Raw genomic sequence first — 22,201 nt, 5'->3', positions numbered from 1 at the left:
GCAGGTGAAGACTAAAGGGTAGCTCTTAATCAGGCCCTCTCTTAATTACCCCAGGCGTGACTGCACATTAGTTACCAGGACAGTGCAGAGAGATTTTGCCTGCAGGAATAACTCCTGCCTGGCCCAAAGCTCAAGGGAAATCCAGCCAAAGGTAAGGATAAGGTGATGATTGGGCACTGCTCTGCTTTTCTGCCACATTTTAATTAGGCTGCTGTGTGTTTTTCATTAGGCCATGAGCATGTGAGTAGAAAAGGGGAGAGTGGAAAAATGTCCTGGATTTGGAGTCTGAAAACCAAGGGTTTGAGTCCCAGCTTTGCAAACTTTGGCAAATCACCTGAAACTTCGGAGAACCTTTGCCTCTCATATGTAAAATGGGGATAATGATCCCTTGCTCCACTAGCTTCATAAGGTTGACAGGAAGGACACAAAAGGATGGGAAGGATACTCCACCATGTTCTGCATGACACTTGGCTCAGTACTTGACACCCTTTGAAGACCAGCTGAAGGTCAAGACTGATAGGTCACACTGTGTAAACTGCAGGTCTCAGTTGCATGTGGAGTGACCCCTCTGGGCTCCCCTCTCTGGAGATCTGCTTTAACTGCTACATCTCTTGCAGTTTCGCAGCCCAGGATGGAATTTGCTAGTCCCCCCTGCAGAATGCCATGTGTGGACTGCTTGTCGTACTTGTGCTGTGACAGCAGCAGCTGCTGAGGCTGCACATGGCAGAGAGCTGGGAAGGCAGAGTCTGAAGAGGACTTGGCTGCAGAATGTACACCCTAAGAATGCATCGAATCACAGGCGTGAGCCAAAGCCAAACATTTGCTTTGCGTCTGGGCTTCTGCAGCAAAGGACCTGCAATGTTTTTTTAAAATTGGGGCCAGGAGTGGCAATGCATGTCTTTCATCCCAGCTGCTCTGGAGCCTGAGGCAGGAGGATCACAAGTTCAAGGCCAGACTGTCTAACTTATCCGAGACTCTGTTTCAAAATAAAAGAACTGAGGACGTAGCTGAGTGATAAAGCACTTGCCTAGCATGTGTGAGTGACTGGGTTCCATCTCCAGTATGGGAAAAAGAAATGTTTTGGAAAAATTTTGTAAGAAACGTGGAAAATGGAGGGAAGGAGGAAGGGAAGGAGGGAGAGAGAGAAACAGAGAACCAGAAATACTACAGGAAGAGAAGGGTTTCTCAAGAAAAAGCAGTCGTAGTGCAGCATTTGGCTCCGCAGGGTAGGGTGCTCACTCGGTGACACTGTGAGTGATGATTAGTGATCCAAGTAGAGGCTGAACTGGAATGATGAGAGGCCGGAGATGGGAGCAAATGGTGGTGAAAAAGAAAAACTTCTCTGAGTAGGAAGTCACTAATAATGAGCTAATGGGAACTAGAAGTGGGTGAGCATCGTTTGGCAGTACGGAGAGCTGAGGGGAGCTGGAAGGGCTGAAATCATGGTTTCTGAGGAGGAGGACTGAGGAAGGCAGGAGGCTGTGGTTTTTCATCAGATGCCTTTGGGTTCTGTTGTCTGAAACATCACATGTATTATATAGAAAAACGCATATTTTTAAAAGAGAAGTTCTGCGATCATAGGGCTTTGGCTATTACACAGGAAGTAAAAAAGCCAATCTAATGCAATCCCCCAGCTTCAGGCAGGTCACCGCCCAAACCCAGGGCACTTTCTTAAATGTTCTTCTCAGCCCCTGAAGAAATTGCGCAGTGAAGAAATTGCTCAGTGAAGGTTGTGCCTGAACACAACAGAGGCTTTGGGAGATGGTCACAGACTGTTAAAAGGTTGTTGCGGACCTTGGGGAGGGGTGTCTCACCACAGTCAAAAGAGTGCCTGGAGTGCGGGCCATGAGACACTATTTGGAAGCCTTGCTCCCGCTTTCCTATGGGACTGGAACAAGCTTTGGCCCTCCCTGGTTTCCATTCCCACCTCTGGACAATCAGGGCTTTGAGTTTTCCACAGAGCTTTACAGTTGTGCATTTCCAGAACTGTAAATGACAGCTTTCTGAGCAGAGGGGAACAAGGACAATGAACAAGTAGCAGATAAGATGCTTCCAGGGAATGCTGGTCCTCCAAAGACAAGTGTGTGTGTGGGGGCGGTATGGATAGTGCTAGAGGGGCCGAGGTGACTTGCACCTGGTGGTCAGGGACTCTACTCTGAGGAGGGGCTGTTGGAACTGAAACTTGGACAATGGCGTGAGACAGAGAGCTGAGGGTGGGAGGGAGAGACTGCTCCAGGGGACTGTGTTGAGGTGACACGGCCAGTGTGAGGCAGACCCCTGAGGTCCAAAGGAACAAAGGCAGGGCTGGAGGTGGGAATCAGCATTCACCATTCCATTTGAAAAAAAAAAAAAGTTTCTATGAATGGCAAGCATTAATTCAAATGCCACACTGGGCTTGTTGGGCCTGTCTTGATCCAACATGAAGCCAGAGAGTTGTTTGGTCCTCCGAGTCCCCAGGATGATAGGGTGCAGCATGGTTTTGTGCTATGGCAGGAGACAAGCCCAGTGGGCAAGCTCTGAGGCCGGCAGAGGTTGCTGTGTATATTAAGGCCAGAGTTATACTTCCGGGAACCAAGCAAGGGATGTTGGTAAGTCAGAGACAAAATGTCAAGGGTTCTCCACCCATGTCATGCATAACAGTTGGCTCAGTGCTTGATGCCCTTTGAAACCAGCTGAAGGTCAAGGCTGACAGAGCACTGATGATGCCCAGTATGCTTTGTAGTAAATTAAGTTTTAAAATTTAAATTACAAGTAAAAGTACTTAAATACACATACTCTGTGACCCAGCAGCTTCACATCCAGGTGTCAGTCTTTCACATGTACTAACACAAGTGTGCAAAGAAATAAGTGCAGAGTACACACTGGGAGTGTAATGTGGAGTAGCAAAAGTCCTGAAGCCACCTAAATGGCATCCATACCACTGGCTGCCAATGGGTATATAAACATGGCATGCTGGCTAAGGAAGGAACTGGGTAAGTGGGGCATGGCCACACAACAGAACACTAGGCAGACATTCAGAGGATGAAGTGGATTCATATCCGTGATTATTGGTGAGAAAAGCTAGGTTGTTGGTGCATGGGACTTAGATGCCAAACCCCACTGAGGGAAGAGCAAAGTGCTGTACTGCTCCACCAACCCAGAAAGATGCCAATGGCGGTAAGTGTTACTGTGTTACCCTCCACACAGAAACAGGAGGAGTGGGGAGTAAATGTTCCTCCTAACAAATATCTGTAGAAGGATGTGCAGGAACCTGAGGGGAATGGCTGCCTCTCGGAAGGGGACTGGGAGCCTGGCGTCAGGTGTGGTGGTACAGAAGGGAGACTTACTTTATATCGAGATAAAGGAGGAAAGGGTCATTTTCATTCCCTCTTAAAGATTTGTGGGCTTCCTTCACCTTCTGTATAATTTTTTCCAAGGCTTTTGGTGAGGTCACCAGCTATGCCACAAGTTCTGTCATTGTTTTACCTCATTTTGCTTTTTACTGGCGATCTGAATTCCAGATGTCACCATGGGAGAGTACTAAGTAAGTGACATCTACTTCTGTATTCCTTAAGTTTCATGGATGCCCAAGGGTTTAAAACAATCTCCAGGGCGGGGGATTTAGCTCAGTGTTTCCGGCGCCTGCCTCACAAGCGCAAGGTCCCAAGTTCGATCCCTGGTACCAAAAAAAACTAAAACAATCTCCAGCCACCCTTGTAAGCTCGCATAGGTTTCTCTTAAACTGGGCTCAAAAACATAGCCCTTTCCCTGTAGGAGCCAATTCCTGATATCTAAAATTTCCAAGAGAAATCACTCCCATGGCTTAACGCAGTGCATCCCAGAGGTCTACCAGGCATTTGAGATGGACTGCCAGGACTTCCCTAGCTCTGAGGTCCACATTTTTACTTACATAGTGTTTTTCTTAAATGACCCAGTTCAAAACTTTAACAAATTTGTTTTAAAAGGATATTTTATGTCACTACTATAAATGGTATTACTGTAAAAAAGAAAGAACCTTAAATAAACTCAAAACAATGCTGTTAAATTCTAGCTACAAGCTGTGGCCTGGCCAAAGCTTAGGCTTTTCTTTTTTGTGAAACAAACAAGCAAACAAACAAACAAAAAGCAAGAAAAGCCTGGCAAGCATTAGAGACAGATGAGCACTGAACTGGATCTTTTTCCCAGGTGTACTTAGAAGGACTGAGTTGAGGCTTTTCTCACTATGTAGTTCGGGGTTATTTAATCCCCCAGCAATGTACCATTCAAAACCATGCTTTGTAATATTTGAATTCCACGCTTTGGAATTTATGCTTTGGGGAAAATAATGGGTTAAAGCCCTTTTTTCTTTTCCAGAAAGTTTCAGATTTGTATCCATATGCAGTTGTGTCACCTGGGCTGGACAATATATGGAGCCATTCTCATCTTGGAGTCCCTGACCCTGGTGAACTCGGCCTTTGGCATTCCAGATGATATTAAAGTAGCATGGTAGTCAGCATGGTTTGTGAGCCTTTTTCCAAGCTCAGAAATGCAACTATTTTGAGGCAGCATAAGATAGCAGCTGAGAATGACGCAGGTGTAAACAAAGGGGAATTTGTCTGTGTGAAAGGAATTGGAAGAATTTCTGAGCTGCTTCATTGGGTTTTCCCAAGTGGTGATGCACAGAATTCCTGCTGGGACCTCCCAGGCCGAGTGCTACAGCCACACAGCTGCTGGCTCACTGGGTTGAGTCCTGGGTCTCAAGGAGCAGCCCCTGTGTGAGCCCAGGAGCTGAGGTCATTCCCACGAGGGAATAACAGGAGGAGAGCTGGTGGAGGAGGGATGGAGGGTTTGTGCAGTGTGTCCGTGAAAGGAGGAGAGTACCAAACAAAGACAACTTTCGTCAATACATTTTCAGATATATCAAGCTGAGCGTGGTGACACACCTAGCACTCTGAGGCTGAGGTAGGAGGAGGATTCCGAGTCCAGTCTAGACAATTTAGCAAGATTTGTCAAAGAAAGAGAGGGAGAGGAGAGAGAGGGACGGGGAGGAGGAGGGGGAAGTGGAAGGGGACGGGAAAGGGGAAGGAGAAAGGGAAGGAGGGGGGGGAAGGGAAGGAAGGGAGGGGAGGAGGGGAGGAGGGGAGCAGAAGAGAAGGGCTGGGGATGTAGTTCAGCGCCAAGCTGGATTCAACCTCCAGTATCACCTAAAAAAAAAATCAGCCGATACGCAAAGGATTGGGTGAAAGTTCCCTGAGCAGTGGGCTGTCTACATCACCTCCATAGCTCCTCCGTTAGCTCCTTAGCCATCAACACAGTGGGCCTTGAAAACATGGTGCTAAATGAAAACACACAGAGAAGGGCACATATGTATGATCTCGTGTACATGATGTGTCCAGAATAGGCAAACGCATAGAGACAGAGCATTTAGTGGCCAGCAGGGATCAGAAGGAGGGAAAATGGGCAGTGACTACTTCATGGATACAGTTTCCTTTGAGAGTGATGAAATGTTCTAGATGGTGACAATGGATGAACAATATTTTGAATATACTCTCATGGATGGCAAATTTTATATAGTGTGTATTTTACTACAATAAAAATATGTCCCCCTCAATTACTTTTGTAATTGCAAAGGAAAAATGTTCAGCGAATGAAGCCAGAAGACCATAACCAGCTGATCACAGCTGATATCAGTAGTCATAGGAGAGTCTGACCGGATGCACCTCCTGGTGGGTATTCTGAGGACACAGTACTTAGGTAACTTTCCTGCCAAGGAAACATTACCTGAATTGGATCATGAGAAAACATGAAACACAAATTTGCTGAAAATTTCATCCAATAAAAATGGTCGATTCTCCTAAGTAGTATCAATGTCATGAAAAACAAAGAAAGAATGAGGAACTATTCTAGACTGGAGACTAAAGAAACTTGACAACAAAATGTAATTTATCATCTTGGATTGGATCCTGGGCAAGGAAAAAGGAATGTTACACAGAGGGTTATGGGGAAATTTGAATATGGACACAGGTGAGATGATAGGATTCTATTATATTTCTTAATTGTGATGTACTGTGGGTATATAAGAAAATGCTCTTGTTTTTCAGTCACATGTTAATGTATTTAGACACAAAGAGGTTTGGTTTTAGGCAGCTTACTCTCAAGTGGTTCAAAAAATATGTCGTGTGTGTGTGTACACATATATGTGTGTATTATTCCATTTAAACTGGGGCTAACACTTTATAATGAAAACATGGTCAGATTTGGAATATATTTTTAAAAATTAATTTTATTTTTTATAAAATGTTAGTAATAGACGCTGGTTGCAAATTATTGCAATGGAAGAAGAGTGAACTAAGTGATGATTTTGGGCGTTGAGGGTTGTATCCTCCAGTCAGATTGCAGATGGGACATTCTCACTGGATGTTTGAGTTTTGTTGAGCAAGATGATGATCATGTTTATAAAAATGTTCAGAGATTTCATCAACTTTCTCAAGTATTACTTTCAATCCTTTGGTATTCAAAGCATTCTTTTGAATGTTTTATTCCACCCATATCATCTCTTGTTTATTTATTTTTTCTTCTCTTATTGCAAATTACTCCATCTCAGACAAGTTCTCGCACATAAATACCCTTGGTGCCCTTTGAGGAATCATCCAGTGTCACTTTCATCAGATTAGTGTAACTCTAGTTCTTTTGCAAGATCTCTAATTTCACTTTGCAGTCACTTCCTATTGTACATGATTCAGATTATTTTACCAGAGTAAAAAAATTACCCTGCACTCTCAGTGATTTAACATCCAGAGGCCTATTTCTCAATTGTGTCTCTGTCCAAGGTGTGAGGTTTCAGTGTAGTGTGGCTATACCATCTCAACTTCTTCATGGGGTGTGTGTGTGTGTGTGTGTGTGTGTAGGACTCACAACTGTTCTTTTATGCTGACCCTGGAAATTGCTCGAACCTACCTGCAAGGGAGTGTGGGAAATGTAGTTTTCCTGTGAGATCAGCTTGAAGGAAGAGAAATGGCGGCTGTCTACCACCCATTGTATTTCTGTTTTATGAGCCAGTGTTGTTCAAATGGAGATAGGTATTAAGAGGAGGAGTGTTGGAGCAGGGACTAATTTTCTAAGTGGTCAGATCATTTGTAAATACTTTTGTATTGTGATCATTTTGCTTTGTTACAAAACAGGACCTCGATAATGACAACTCAGATCATGAGTTCCTGGGATAGAAGAGGTCAACAATAGGACTTTATTTATTTATTTGCTTTTTGCTACTGGCGAATTGAACCTTGGGCCTTGAGCATGCTAAGCAAGTGCTCTTCCACTGGGGCACACCCTCAGCCCAGGAACAGCATGTTTGCACACTGAGCTGCTTCTTTTTGACCCTATACCTCCAGCCTGCTGAGGAGGCACAGTGGTTTTCTGAGATAGGGATTTTAATAAGTTCTTATCCTTCTGTCCCACAAGAAATTCTTGGTGTCCAGATCCAGCAGGGGACAGCACCTCTGGCCAGACTCTGGTCCCCTGAAAGTCTCTAGGGGAGGGAAGATGAGAAGAGCAAGTTTTTATTTTCTAAGGCCCCATTCACAGTTGCTCATTTATAGCCAGGTGTTGTAGTGCGTGCCTAAAATCCTGGGACTCAGTAGGCTGAGGCAGGAGGGTTGCAAATTTGAGGTTAGCTTGGGCAACTTAGGAAGACCCTGTCTCAAAAAACAAAACCAAGACAAAACAAAATTTGCTCATTTGTCTTTTGAATTTTGTTCTGTCACTGAACTTGTTCCTCCTCCTTTTAGCACATCCTTCTCTGGGCTTCAGTGTGACCCCTCGACCCACCTCGCTCTGTGAACATGTTGGTGCTTCTTTTCTTCATCATTGCCTTCCACATCACCTCTGCAGCACTGCTATTCATTGCCACCATCGACAATGTGAGTTTCTGTTCCCACTGATCATCTCGGGGCCCTTGAAATCTAGAGCCAATAGAAGCAGAATAGAGAACATGGTTGACTTGACTGTGATTTGAGGGTGACCTCCCTGCCAAAGTGTTTCCTTGGCCTCTTTATTAGATTTCTGAGGCACAATACCTGATACCCACAACTTAAAGGAAGAGAGGGTTAATTTGGCTTATGGTTTTGGGGAATTCAGTCCATGGTCAGCTGGCTCCAAGGCAGGAACATTATGGTAGAAGGGCATGGTGGAGCAGAGCTGCTTAGTTTATGGCAGATATGAAGCAGAGCATGGGACAGTGCCAGAAAGGAAGGTACTAGGGACCAGACATAGACCCCAAGGTCACCCCTCTAGTGCACACACTGACATCCCCAGAAGTGTGCTCCCACCCCCTCCCCGGGTGGCTCCCATGCCAATCAAGCTGACACAATCAAGCTTAGCCACCACAGCCTGTGTGGGGCTTCTAGAGCATCACCTGTTTGAGTTTGGACTGCGGGACCTGGAAGACAGGAACCTACGTCCTCTCCCCTCTCATTGCTCCCACTGATCCTACTTGGATGCCTGACTCTGGGCAGCCCTTTGAGGACTGTGTGAATTCAGCTCTCCTGCAGATCTTAGGTCTCAACCTCATCTGGGCTGGATAATGCTTGGTTGCAGGGACTGTCCAGGACATTGAAGGGGCTTAGCAGCTTGCCATTTGATGCCCCTGAGACCTCCACCCCTATTTATAAAACTCAAAGGTCTCTTCAGACATTGCCTGGTGTTCTACATAGAGCAAAATCACCAAGGGCCACTCTCCTAGATCCTCCAGGTGACCCATCATGGGCCACCTCTGCTCCCTGCTCCTAGCACCTCCTTACCAGCCAGGAAGCCTAGCTCACCTGGCCATGCCCTCCCTGCATGGAACTTTCCAGACTCTACGTGGCCCCTGAAAATTTAACTCTTCCCTTTAGTATCCAGCTGGCAGCCATATGGCAAGAGCATATTTGATAATCTCTTTGGTTTACATTAAAATCCTTCCAGGCAGGAAATGAAGCTTTTAACAAAGATCCTCTTGGGCCCACGCCCTGATCCAAAGGCCTGGTTTTAATCCTGATCATTTTAAACTGCAGAGATATTTAAGGGGCTGAAACACCACTCAAAGGGCCCCAAAGTGGTCACCAGCTCTGCCCACTAGAGGTCCCCTGTGATTAATCATCTTGACAACAGTAACACCTGCCACTTGGTAACACCCGACCACTATGGGCCTTTAGTGCTGATCATTTCCTGATGAGGGAACTGAGCCTCCAATAGTTCAGGGCCTTGCCAGAGTTTACACTGCAGGGTATACACCACCCTGGAGGCTGTAGCTCCTAGATTCTGTCAGGGGAGGTGGGTGCAGCTTGGGCCCCAGATGTTCTTGCTGAGCTGCCATGAGTGGCCTGAGCAGGGACTCCGTGAATGCTGTGACTCTTTGAAAGGGTCCACAGTCTGAGATAAATGGTATTGGATATTCTTTTAGAATCTCCTTTTTCTAGTTCTTGCATTGCATCCTTTGGGATCCTGAGACGGTCCTAGACTTAGTAGAAAGGACAGACAGGCTTTGGGAGCAGGAATCCTGTTTCTTTTGAGGAGACAGCAGGACAGACGGTGCTCATCATGCTGTTGGAACTGGGCTCAGCTTCATAGCCGGGCCCTCACGGAGGGAGGTGCCCAGTCTTTGGGGGAGGGACAGCAGAAGGAAGGCTGTCCCAGGCACGCGGGGCACAGAAAGCTCAGAGGGAAATGGACGCACTGGCTGAGGCTGGAGAGTTCGGTGTCTGTTGGTCACAGGCTGCCCTCTCCACATCATCCTTTCTGGTGGGATCGTCTCTTAGTAGCGTCCCCTCTGGGCCAGAAGGATGTGAGCCCTCTGGTCCCTCCGCACACCTGCAGTCTGGGTAGTCTGGAACCTTGTTCCGTTAGCCCTTCAGCCCCAGCCCAGGCCTCCTGCCTCAGAGTCTGGGTTGAACAAGACCCAGGTGATTCACCTGCACCCTGCAGTTTGAAGGATGGAGCCCAATAGGTGCAGTGTTTACTTGCATCTCACATGCTGTTAGGACTCTGTATCGCCTCAGTGACAACATTCCTTCTCTCTCTTGCTGTTTCCCTTTGCAGAACTGGTGGGTAGGAGAAGACTTTTTTGCAGATGTCTGGAGGGTGTGCGTCAACAACACGAACTGTACAGAAATCAATGAAAACTTTGTAGGTGAGTGTGCCCCTCCCAGGGGGAAGGGGAGGTTCCTTCAGCCAGATGCAAGTGTTCCGACCCCACCCCTCTCCTGCTCCCCACCTGCTGAGGTGGCCCGGCCTGGCTTTACTCAGTGCCTCATGGAAGAGGGACCAGAACAAGCCAGAGTCACCACTCAACACCCAAGCTAGAGGCAGGTGGGGAAGACTTGCTGAGGGTGTTGAGGCCCCTCCCTCTGTCAAGTGCACAGGTGACCCTGGGAGGAGGTCTGGGAGGCTCCTTGGCTGCCCTTGCGTAGACTACGGGTCCTCAGCCCACGCCCGCACCCTCTGCTCGCAGATTACTCCACACTGCAGGCCGTGCAGGCCTCCATGATCCTGTCCACCATCCTCTGCTGCATCGCCTTCTTCATCTTCCTGCTGCAGCTCTTCCGCCTCAAGCAGGGGGAGAGGTTCGTCCTGACTGCCATCATCCAGCTCATGGCCTGTGAGTCCGGCAAAGCCTCAGAAAGGAGAAGCTGGCTGTGCACTTTATAATCCAGAGTTCGGATTTAGCTAGGGGGTCAGGGAAGGTGGGTGTCCAGAGGCTGTGAAGCCCGAGCTGGGATCAGCAAGGGAGCAGGAGCTGCTGTCTACAGTGTGCTGTCTGGGTACAGGGTCGGGGAAGAGTGTGCTGGGGAAGGGAATGGTGTAGCCGGAGCCCTACGTCGGGCAGCCTGAGAGCCGGCCAGTGGGGCTGCAGTGTGGAGTTCCGGGCTGTGGTGGGACGTCGGCCAGTTGGGCAGGCAGGGCCCGCATGGAGTCTTGCAGGCACAGAAAGGCCCGGGGGTTCTATCCCAAGCTAGGGGGAAGCCACCAGCAGGTTTAAGGGTGCTTGGTGCAGAAGTGTGCACTTAGGACTGTACAGGCTCCTGGAGGTAAAGAGATGAGCGACTCTCAGCCTCAAAGCTGGAGGAACTTGGAGCAAGCACAGGGCTCAGCACACCTTTTTCTACCTGTGAAGGTTAGCAAGGCTGAAATCGGGTGAAGAAGCCTCTGCCATGACATGATCATTTGTGGTTGTTTTAAGAAAGCTGGCCAGGTAAGGCCTGGGCCCTTTGATGGACAGATCTGTAAGAACTGCCTGTCCAGGAGAGAAGTAGGTCCCCAAGGACAGTCAGTGCTACCAGCTTCCTGTCTGTGAATATTGGCACTTCAGGTATTTCAATTGGGATGCGGTTTGGGCTGCATGAAGGTGAAAACACAGTGAACAATGACTTCAGCCATAAGGCTACTTACTGTTCTTACATAAGTAGCCTGGAGGTGGCAGATACCAGAGTTGGTTTGGCAGGTCCTCAGCATCAAACATCCCAACTCTTTCCATCCTTTTATTCTGTCATCTTAAAAATGTTGATGATGACCCCTGCATGGTCCCAAAAAGGCTGCTGCAGCACCAGACATTCCATCCTGACCTGACTGTATCTAAAGAAGCAAGCAATTAGAAATGCTTTCTTTTCCCTCATCTTTCCAAGGAATAAAATCTTTCACTGAAGGATATTCTGTGAACAGGACCTATAAATCTATAAGTTATAACAAGTAAACAGGGTTGGCAAACTATGGCCCATGCTTTTGTAAAGAAAGTTGTGCTGGAACACAGACACTCCCGTTTGTTTGTGTATTGCCTATGTTGGTGTCACAGTCCAGTTGGTGAGGCGAGTAGTTGTGACTGTAGACCCCCCCAAAGCCTGGACTGTTTATACTCGGGCCCTTCATAGGACAAGTGTGCTGACTCCTGCCTTGAGTCAGGTAGGACCCATCTTCTGGGCTGGTATTTTATGCCCCAACAAGACTAAGTTCAGCCAGCAATAATAGAGAAGTAGCCACAAGGTAGGTGGCAGTGTTCTGCCACCATTAATGTAATGTTCCCAATCGACTGAAATAAGTACCTGCCAATACTAAATGCTGAAGTCTGTCTTCAGCTCTGGCCCCGGGCTCCTGACTCTTTGGAGCGCACTGTGGCTTTATTGGAACCCTGCTTTGTTCCTGACAGGTCTGTGTGTCATGATCGGTGCTTCCATTTACACCGACCGCCGAGAAGACTTTCACAGAAGCAACGGTGTCTACTTCCAGACCTCAGAAGGCAGATACGGCTACTCTTTCATCCTGGCCTGGGTGTCCTTCTCCTTTACCTTGGTCAGCAGCCTAATGTACACGATCCTGCGGAAGCGCAAATAGGGCTGGGGAGCCGGGTCACTGCTACACAGAATCCACGCCAGATAACTGTTTTGTATATAATCATTTTTTTGTGGTTTTTCTAGCAAACATATTGTTTCCTTTAGAAGCCAAAAGGAAAAAAAAAAAAAGTGGAGGGAGAGAGGAGTTTTTGCATTTTTGAGATCAGAGAATAGGCTGGTATTCAGAACTCCTGCCCACCCAAGTCTCTGCAAGACAAAGGCACAATGCAGAGAGCACTGGGCAGGACATTTCTTAACCCTGGGGCTGGGGAGCAGTGTGACAAGACCTGTTTGGGTCTCTGGGAGGTGTTTCCTATAGGGCTTGGCCTTGCCCCTCCATTCCCCTCCTCAGCTTTCCTTCCTGAGTCTCTGTCTGAGGTGGAAGGTGAAGTGAGGAGGGACCCAGGTGAGGGACGACAATGTCCTCAGTCGATGAGCCCAAGTTCACAGGAGAACCAGGTGTATACAGCCCCTGATGTCCTGTCTTCAAGGGAACCAGAGCCCGCGCCCTCCTGCAGTGGGCTGGGGTTGATACCCAGATTTGCTGTCAGCGTCTCTTGCTTGCCTTAGGGACAGTCATCCTCCAGATGGCTCTCAGATATAGGCAAAGAATCTCCACAAGTGATTCCATGGAGCATTTTTTAAAATGCAGACTCTAGGTCCACTCCCTGGACCCTTAGCATAGGTCTTCAAGGGATCGGAATCTGCATTTCTAACAAGCTCCTTGGAAGGTGCTGGGATGCCCTGGGTTGGGGATCACAAGCCCCAAGCCAGGTGAGCAGGCTGCTAGCAGACTTGTGTTGAGAAGGCCCACTCCAGGCCAGACCTTGGCCTCTACCAGCTCTCGGTTCTTGCTGTCTCTTCCACAGCTGTTTACATCTGGGCCACCTGTGCTGCACCCCCGGCATGTGTCCCAGTGGCTCCTCACCTCTCCCAGGCCTCTTCCTTCCCTTCTGGCCCTGTACCCTAAAGCTGGCTGCCTCTGTTAGCCCCCATTCCTGCAGCCCCAGAGGACCATCCATCCTTCATTCATTCACTCACTCATTCATTCATCAACATAAATCCTGGCAAATTTGCTGCATGCCAGGGACCAGGGACTCCCTCCAAGACAGTCTCTGTCCTCCTGGGGCTCAGTCTAGTGGAGGAGAGAGACCAGGTAGGAAAAACTACAAACTCAGATGGAGCTACAGAGGGCACAACTGAGAATTCAAAACAGTCCCTGAGGTTGGAGGGAGCCTGCTTTATGTGCACCTGTTTTCAAATGCCCCAAGGCATTAGACCCACCTAAATATAGCTCCAGTCAGCTCAGACAGATGGCATTGGGCAGTGCCTGTCTGTATTGTACCCAGATGACACTTCTGAGGAGGCCCCATGGACCCCACAGCAGATGAGGCAAAAGAGGATCCCCTAGAGGCGTGGTTCTGGGCAGCAGAGCCATTTGGGTGGATCTCAGGTATGGCAGGATCAATACCATCCAGCATGACCTCAGGGGTTTTCCTGGCTGGCTGCCCCTCAGTCTGACATCAGGGCCCACATCCATCGGTGACACTGAGGTTTGGAAGACACGAGAGATGCTTCTTCCCTGCTGTGTGATGTGCATTGGGGAAGGTGGAGAAAGCTGATGAAGTCAGGGAGAAAATATCCACCCGTCTTCCCCGTAGGTAGAATCAGCCCTCAGTTGGTGCTTATCATCAGTTATTCAAGAACTACAACCAAATTAGCTAAGATGTCCAAGAAGCAAATATTAGGACCAAATTTAAAAACTGTATTTGAAGGAACTGTAGTTTGTGCATCTTACGACATTTTTATAAAGTACTGTAATTCTTAATGGGGGGGCATGTGATGGAGGCAGACTAACTTGTTTTGTTATTTGCATTAAAATTATTTTGGGTCTCTGTTCAAATGAGTCTGGTTCCAAATGCTTGGCGAGTTGCTGTGTGTGAATACGCGTGGACAGACGACACAGGAGGGCTGGGGGCTGCCTGGCTCCCACCCCCTGCTACAGGTTGTCGACCTGATGATGGGAGAACCTGTGACCCCAAGCCCCAAAGTAAGCACGCTAAACACAACAGCCTCCGTGGAGCTGCTTCACAGCAAAATTCGCCTGGGTTGGGAGTTGACTAGACAGCAACCACATGGCCCTCAAAGCCCAAAATGTACAGTTACCTAGCCCTCTACAGATAGTGTCTGCCGACTTTTTTCCCATGTGGTACCAGGGACTGAAACCAGGGCTTTTGCCTGAGCTACATTCCATCCCCTTTTTATTTTTGATTTTGAGACCCGGTCTCACTAAGGTGCCAAATTGCCCAGGCTGGGCTTGAACATGTAATCTTCCTGCTGCAGCCTCCCAGAGTGCCTGGATGACAGGCGTGTGCCACCCTGCCTGGCACCACTGTTGGTTTAGAGTCTGCTAACCAATGGCTTATGTGGCAGATGCCACAGAATCTCCATCCACATAGATGGCACGTGTTGTCGAAAGCATCTCAGTAAAGCCATATTTTCTTCCATTTTTGCTTTTCGGTGAACCAGTTTTGCTCCAAGATTTACTTTTTCTTGTAGAATCTTAACTGCAGGCTGAACACACCAATATCCTGATGTATTACTACAATTTCTCCTCATTCTTTCACCTCCACAAGTTAAAGTGAGAGTTTAAGCCAAATTCAAACTATGGCCCATGATCCAAATGCAGCCATCACCCGACTTTGTAGAGTTTTACTGGACACAGGCACATTTAGTCATTTACATAGTGTTCAGAGTTTCAAGAGAGGAGAGAAGAGTGCAGGGATCATAAAACCTAAAGCATTCCTTCCAGAAGGCTGAGGTGCAGGTAAGACTACCACCCCCTAGTGGTGGTGCGTGGCAGTTCAGCAACAAAAGCATCAGTTCACACCGAATTTAGCAAGCCCTCCATGCTGGTGAAAACCAAGTCGTAGATTTAAATCTTTCTACTAGACCACTGCTATGTACTGATTTTATTGATCTCAATTTACTCATTTTTAGACACGTAATTTTTGTACCCTGTTTCCCTTGCAGTGTTACTCCCTCGAGTTAGATTTACAGCTTGCAACTGAGTGTTGGCATAGAATTTACTGAATAATTTCAGCCCTCTATGTCTGTAGGTTTGATATCTCTGGGCCAGGTGTCTTGGAATCAATCTCGGCTGGAAAATATTAAAAAAGAGACAAAAAAATTACATGTGTGCTGAACATGTATGGACTTTTTTGCTTGTCACCATTCCCTAAAGGATTCAGTATAACAACTATGTACATAGTATTGACATTGTATTGGGCGTTAGTAGAAGCCTAGAGATGACTTCAAGTATAAGAGAGAATGCATGTGGGATATGTGCAAATTTGATAGCATTTTATCTGGGGACTCTCGCATCCTTGGATTTTGGTATGCATGAGGGATCCTGGGGCGAGTCCCCCTCAGACACCAGTGGGATCATATTGGAAAAAGAAAACCTTTTAAAGTACAAACACATTTTGAAGTCATTGTAAACAGACATGTTATGAAAAGTACTTGTGAATGCTGTCTTTCAAGATTTTTCCACATCAGATCTCCATACTTGACCTTGTAGGACAGGGTGTGTCAGTTTCAGCCCCATGGACATTAGACTGGAGAGCCTGGTGTGGTGGGCATCCTGGGGACAGTGGGTGGTCCACAGGATGCCCGACCTCTACCCACTAGATGTCAGTATACAAGGTGTGATCAATGAATACAGTGAATGCTTAAATTCTTTAAAAAATTATTAAAGTAAAAGATGAATTGCTATTAATTTTTCTCAGAATACACTCACTTGGTTCAAACACACTTATCCCATCATTCTTGCCACTTTCTGAGGCAGTTCTGAAAGTCCTCTTTAGCGAGTGTCTTTAGTTGTGCTGCTGAGGCTGCCGCTATGTCCTGAATTAATTCAAAATGTTGACCTTTTGTTGTCATTTTGACTTTGGAAAGGAGCCAGGAGTCACATGGTGCCAGATGTAGTGAATAAGGTGGATGAGGACATACCATAGGATTTTCATAAGCCCGCCTTTCCATTGGATGGCACTCAGCAGCAGGATTCACCATATTTTTGGTCATACCTTGTAAAGACACTCATGAGAGAAGATTCCCAGAATTGATTCAGAAAGTGACAAGAACAATGGGCTAAGGAAGAGAAAAGAAAAAAAAAAAAAAAAAGGAGGGGAAAAGGGGTTGAAGTGAGGGAGGGGATTGGGGAAAAAAGAAGATCAAGGTATGTTATTTACAGGTACAGAGTCCCTATGATGAATGTGATCATTATATATATATCTAAAATGTACCAATACAATTAATTTTTAAAAATAATAAAAACTAAAAAGAACAATGGAATAAGTACATTAGAAGTGAGGAGTATTTTGAGGGGTTGTTAATGGCAGTGCATCTTTTACTGTAATAATTTTTTAATTTTTAATTTAGACACTCACTGTATTTTTAGTCATGCCCTGTACACTCTCAAATCACTACTGCATGACAAACAAAACTATCTCCAGACATGGCGGTCGTCCCTGCAGGGGGTTGATGTGTGCCAGGAAACCCCGTGACCGGCAGTCTGAAGGTGAATGGGGCCCCTGGGGGCTGCTGAACTTGACCACAGAGGGGGTCAGCCCAAGGCAGCGCAGGGCAGCGGAGGAAGACAGAACAGGGGCTATGACGTCCCTCCTCCCAGGACCCTCTGCACCTCAGCCAGCAGTGCAAACCAAGATGCTCCATCCCAGAGCTCACACTGCGTGTTCACTCAGGGGCTTGTCCTCAGCTGGAGCAAACGGGGACAGGGGAACATTGCTCCTCTGTGTTTGTAGGAGACAACAGTGTAACTTCCCCAGGGCTTGGCACATGCATGGAAAGAGATGGGATTTGCCCTTGACACAGGGCTACCTTAAGTGACAGAATTTTATTTTTTGACTTTTTGGCTAGGAGGGGAAGTAAAATTGTGGCAGCATGCCCTGAACGCCCCAGACCTTAGAGCAAGGTGGGAGACCTAGACCTTGAGGAAATATTTCACTAGCACCAAAGGGACCTGCTGTCCCTCAGAATTCCAACCATTGAGCCACCTGCCCTGGATTCATTTGGTCCCATTTTCCTGCTCCCGCAACCCTGGGCTAACTGGTTGGCTTCTCTAGGCCTCTGCATCCTGTAAAATAGGACTCACTCTGGCAGCAACTACAGGGGGACATCTAGTCAGTGCTTGACGATGGTCGTTCATTCATCTTTTATTATCACCAAGTCACCAGGCCACTGTCTCCTACCATATGCAGCAAATTTAAGGCTCAAACTTAGATTTTCTGACTCCAAATCCTGGGTCCTCAACTTTGGCCAGAACCACTTGGGAGGCTGCTGATGCCCAGATCCCACAGAGGTTGAGATTTAGTTTTGTGATTTTGTCTGGGAGGCAGCCTGGGCATCAAGGCTGTTCAGTAAAATTCCCAGGTGTTCTAACATGTAGCCGGGTGGAGATCTGTCTCCACTTCACATTATAACTCGAGGCCTGCCAAGCCCATCTGGATAGTGCAGTGTTTGTCCTCCAGACTTGGTTTATTTCACTTAGTACGATGACCTCCAGGTTGGCCCATGTGGCAGTGTGGCAGTGGCACAGCTGGGGGTGGGGGTGAAGGACCACCCAAGCAGCATGAACTCCAGCTGTACCACTGCCCTGGGTATGTGGGCTATACTGAGCTACACCCTTAGTCCCACCTCCTTTGTTTTTATGGTTTAGTACTATCCCATTATATAGATAGATCATATTTTCTTCACCCACCCACCCATCCATCCATCTGTCCATCCATCTATCCATCCATCCATTAATGCACCTCTGTGTTCCACATACATAAAGGTACCTAAAGGAGTCATATTCATAGGAACAGAGGGGAGGGTGGTGTTGCCAAATGCTGGAGGACCAGGGCAGGGGAGCTGCTGTTTAGGGGTATAGAGTTGGTTGTGCACAATGAATAAGATCTGTGGCACAACATTGCGCCTGTAGCTAGCAATACTCCGCAGTATATGTAAACATTTAAGAGGGTAGACTTCATGCTATGTGTGCGTTTTAAGCCACAATTTAAGAATTGTGACAAGGTCAAAGAGTGACTCAGCAAAGTGCTAATGCTCCAGAGTGTGGGAGGCCACAATAGCAGGACTCAGCCACAAGGGGCTTCCTGGCAGAGGCTGTGGCTGATCTCGGCATTTACAGATGATGGGAACCAGGAAAGTGTGGAGTGGGCACAGGAGCAGGTGTTGGGCTGAATGAAGCTCATCCTCCAGGCCTCATGAAAGGGACAGGATTTGGGTGTTTAAGTCAGGATTTGAAGCCCTTGGTAAACTATAGACATCCAGCTGCAAAGTGACTCCCACCTGTTAGCAAGAGGTGGCCTGGAGTCCTGCCACCCTGCCCCAGTTGACAGTCACTGAAGTACCTATCCAGGCTGGGGACTTAGCCTCCACATGCCAGGCCTCCTACTGGCTTGTTTTCTGGCCAAGAAAGGTACATGACAAATAACCAGATTTCACCTACAACTTCAAGACGATCTCACATTTCTGTCTCCCTGTGCTTGGAAAGGTCTTTATAATTTGCTGATTGGAGAGAAAGCTTCTTAAAGTGTAGTACATAGTCCTTCTACCTTAGCATCCTCTGGGGAGGGGGAGCCATACTCATACTTGTTGAATAGGAATTTCAAGGGCCGGGGCCCTGGGATCTGCCACTTTAACAAGCTCTCCGGGGACATGGACAGAGGATGCTGGCAGGTTGCTATTGGGAATAGTTAGGCAGGCAACAGTGATGGCCTAACACACCTGTGCCTTCTCCCTCTCTGTCAGAGCTCTCCTTTCTCTCTTTGAGCACAAAACACAGGGGCCCTAGGAAGTGCTTAGAAAATACAAAGACTTCAGCACGGGACAGACAAAAATGATACATTATTTTTAAAAACAGGCCCTGGGTGTGGGTGGTGCACACTTGTAATCCCAGCTCCTCGAGAGACTGAGGCAGAAGGATTACAAGTTCAAAGCCAGCTTGGGCAATTTAGTGAGACTTAGTCTCAAAATAAAAAATAAAAAGTTCTGGGTATGGAGCTTAGTATGAAGGCCCTGGGATTGATCCTCAATGTTGCAAAAAAAAAAAAAAAAAAAAAGAGAGAGAGCACATATCAATTGTCTATGTGGAAATTTATTTCATTTCTGGGCAATGAATATCCAGCCCCCTTTGCTTTGGTAACAGCACCTGGGATTTCCCCTTGGGGAATTCTCTCTCCCCGCATGTGGACAGTCTGGGAGGCCACAGAGGTAGGTGTCTTGTGACACATGACCCATACCAGGCCAATAATGTCTCTCTCCCAGGTTCTTCCACCTCAGTAGAAGGAGGTAAGGATGAGTGGTCCCCTCTGCAGCTGCATCCTGTCACCCTTCTCCACCAGCCTCTTTCTTTGCTTCCCTCTTTTTCCTGTCCTGAACCTTCTCCCTGAACAAGATTATATCGGCCACTCTGTGCTCTTCCCATACATTTCCCTCCTGCTTCCTAGGCATTCTGGCTTCCTAGGCAACTCTGATGGGCCTTTTCCTTGTCTATGCCTGCATCCTGTTGCCATGTTCTGGAACCTTCATCCTGCTTATATTCTTCATGGGGAGAGGGGAAGTAGGGATAACATGAATCGTCCGTATATGATTTATTTTGTCACCTTCAACTTGGTCCATCAAGAAAGCTTTCCACGTTCATTGTGGACAGCACTGACTAAATCTTCTATAGTCTCCTTGAGATTTGATCTTTTTCTACTTGGGTTTGCAGCCTGTACCGATTGGATCATATCTGTGTCATTCAATTCCAACCTGATAAAAGCAGGAATGGTGGGCTGGGGATGTAGCTCAGGACTAGAGTGCCTGTTTTGCACATGAGAGGCCCTGGGTTCAATCCCTGGGATAAACTTTCCACTACCACCCCCCAAAAGAGAGAAAAAGAATGAAAGAATACTGTTTTTCCTGATGATTAAAATGCACCAGCAAGGACTTTTTGTTTTTAAGTAGGACCAAGGCTCTGGAATTGAGCACACAATCCAGGAAGCACCTTGAACTCTAAGTTTGAGAGATGTTAACTGACTTGTAAGGCGATTCCAGTTAAGATTTGTGACTTGAGAATCCAAAGGCACTGAGATCAACATGGAAGCCTGGGAGGGAAAGATCACACCAGACCTAGATATTAGCTAAAAGACTTGTTACATTGGCACTGTATGTTATTTAGTAGTACTGTGAAAATCAATCGGTTCCAACACCCACCAAAAAGAAATCAAAAGCGTGTAAAATTCCAACTGCAGAAATGAGAAGACGCACTACTGCCACCTGGTGGCTATTTGTCCAAACTGTTCATTTAGGTCGATAGGAAACTGTCCATGTAGAATGTAGGTTAAAGACGCAAGCATTTCAAACCCCTCAACAGTTGAGTCTTGTTCCCCTGGTCTTGACTCGGGATATGTATATTTTTGTTTTCAATTTAAGTCTCAACTAGAAACCAAAGCAATTTACTTTGACCAGATAAAATTGCTGTCTTCCTGTTATTGCCCTCACAGACCCCGTCACTTTGCTCTAGGATAGTATCTGGTGTGAACTTTGCACTAGTCGGCTGCCTGTGTCCCCGTTAGAAGGTCAGCGCTAACGGGGCAGAGGTGCCGCCTGCTCTTCTTCACATTAGCTCCTGGTACCGCGTCTGGCGATAGCGCATGTCCTGTAATTCAGTCATATTGTTATGTCACGGCGGGGACTGAGGGTCTCCCTCAGGTTCTTGCTCTACATCCAAATGGAGAGGTGGGGCTGACTCAAAGCCGAAGATCCCCCAAGTGGGAAGAAGTCAGGTCTGCCCGGGGGGGCAGAAGGAGGAACTCAGAAAACGAAAGTAATATGAAGCAGAGGTTTGTTAATATAATAATACGGCAGAAGCGGGGACTGTCAGTGAAGTGTATGGCAGGGAGAGGCTGGGGAGGTGGCTTCTCAGCCTGATGTCTTTGCCCTGCCCACATTTACAGGGGTAAGCTGAGTCTCTAACAGTACCCGTTTCACTGATTGTTACAACCAGGGTCTTACCTTTAGTTTCTGGGGTGAGCCAAGGTTAACAGGATCCATGGGCACCTAGCAGAAGTATGCAGAGTCCCACACAGGCCGGCCGGCTCCAGTCCATCGCGTCACGAGTGAGCATGTTGTTAACTCCTTTAGGCTAGCCACCCCTACCGCTGCCTATTCCTCCCTAACTGTCCTTATGATACTGAATATTTCATTGTGAAATTTTAGTAAATGAGTGAAAGTAGTTCTGGATTGAGCTATGTGTCCTAAGTCTTTATCATGTCATAAATCTCTTAGTTCATCTGTGAGTAATTTCTCCTGTTTATTAGACTATAACCCAATTTACTCAAACTTGATGCTGTTCTTAATGCCCATAAACGTAACAAATCAGAGTTATGCAAAGTCTGTGGGCCTGAAACAAGGTCTCTGATCCTCCTAACTACCAAACTGCTCCAAATATCTACTTACTTACATGAGTTCCATCTGAGAGCAAGAGGTGAGTGAGTGTGCCTGGCTGACGGGACCATTTTGTTTCCTTCGGGAGGTAAGTGGTAGATAAGTACAATTGGCCCAAAGGGAACTAACTTTGAGCTGTGGTGGTGATGTTACCAGTCAACTCAGCTCTTAGTGTTACCTGCTCAGCTTAGGTTCTTTTGCTGAATTTGAGATAGAAATCACAAAGAGGCAAGAGATTTCATCTGAGGCTGAATTGGGATTTATGCTTAAACATAAGTGAGGCAGCATACAGGATAGGATGTCTGAGATGCTGTTTGAGGAAGTGAGGACTGAAGCTATTGTAGTCTGACCAGTGGTTTGCACAGGCATGCTGG

At 47.1% G+C, this 22,201-nt stretch overlaps 1 protein-coding gene across 3 annotated transcripts in view; it reads left to right on the top strand.

Annotated features, from left to right (window-relative positions):
• Emp2 (epithelial membrane protein 2) overlaps nucleotides 1–14,220 on the top strand; it is a 34,556-nt gene extending 20,336 nt beyond the window's left edge. For all 3 annotated transcript variants that reach the window (XM_087202948.1, XM_004864877.3, XM_087202947.1), the window contains exons 2-5: nucleotides 7,746–7,877; nucleotides 10,033–10,123; nucleotides 10,445–10,591; nucleotides 12,134–14,220. In XM_087202948.1, the coding sequence (XP_087059074.1) occupies nucleotides 7,800–7,877; nucleotides 10,033–10,123; nucleotides 10,445–10,591; nucleotides 12,134–12,318 (501 nt within the window). In that variant the 5' untranslated portion in view covers nucleotides 7,746–7,799 and the 3' untranslated portion in view covers nucleotides 12,319–14,220. The remainder of the gene's footprint in view (nucleotides 1–7,745; nucleotides 7,878–10,032; nucleotides 10,124–10,444; nucleotides 10,592–12,133) is intronic.
• The last annotated feature ends 7,981 nt before the right edge of the window (nucleotides 14,221–22,201 follow it).

The sequence above is a fragment of the Heterocephalus glaber genome, unplaced genomic scaffold, assembly GCF_053883595.1.
Source record: "Heterocephalus glaber isolate CG9 unplaced genomic scaffold, H.glaber_assembly_v1.0 deba00001781, whole genome shotgun sequence".
Classification (NCBI taxonomy): domain Eukaryota; kingdom Metazoa; phylum Chordata; class Mammalia; order Rodentia; family Bathyergidae; genus Heterocephalus; species Heterocephalus glaber.
Note: the sequence above shows the minus strand (reverse complement) of the source record. Positions and strands in the feature narration are given on the sequence as shown.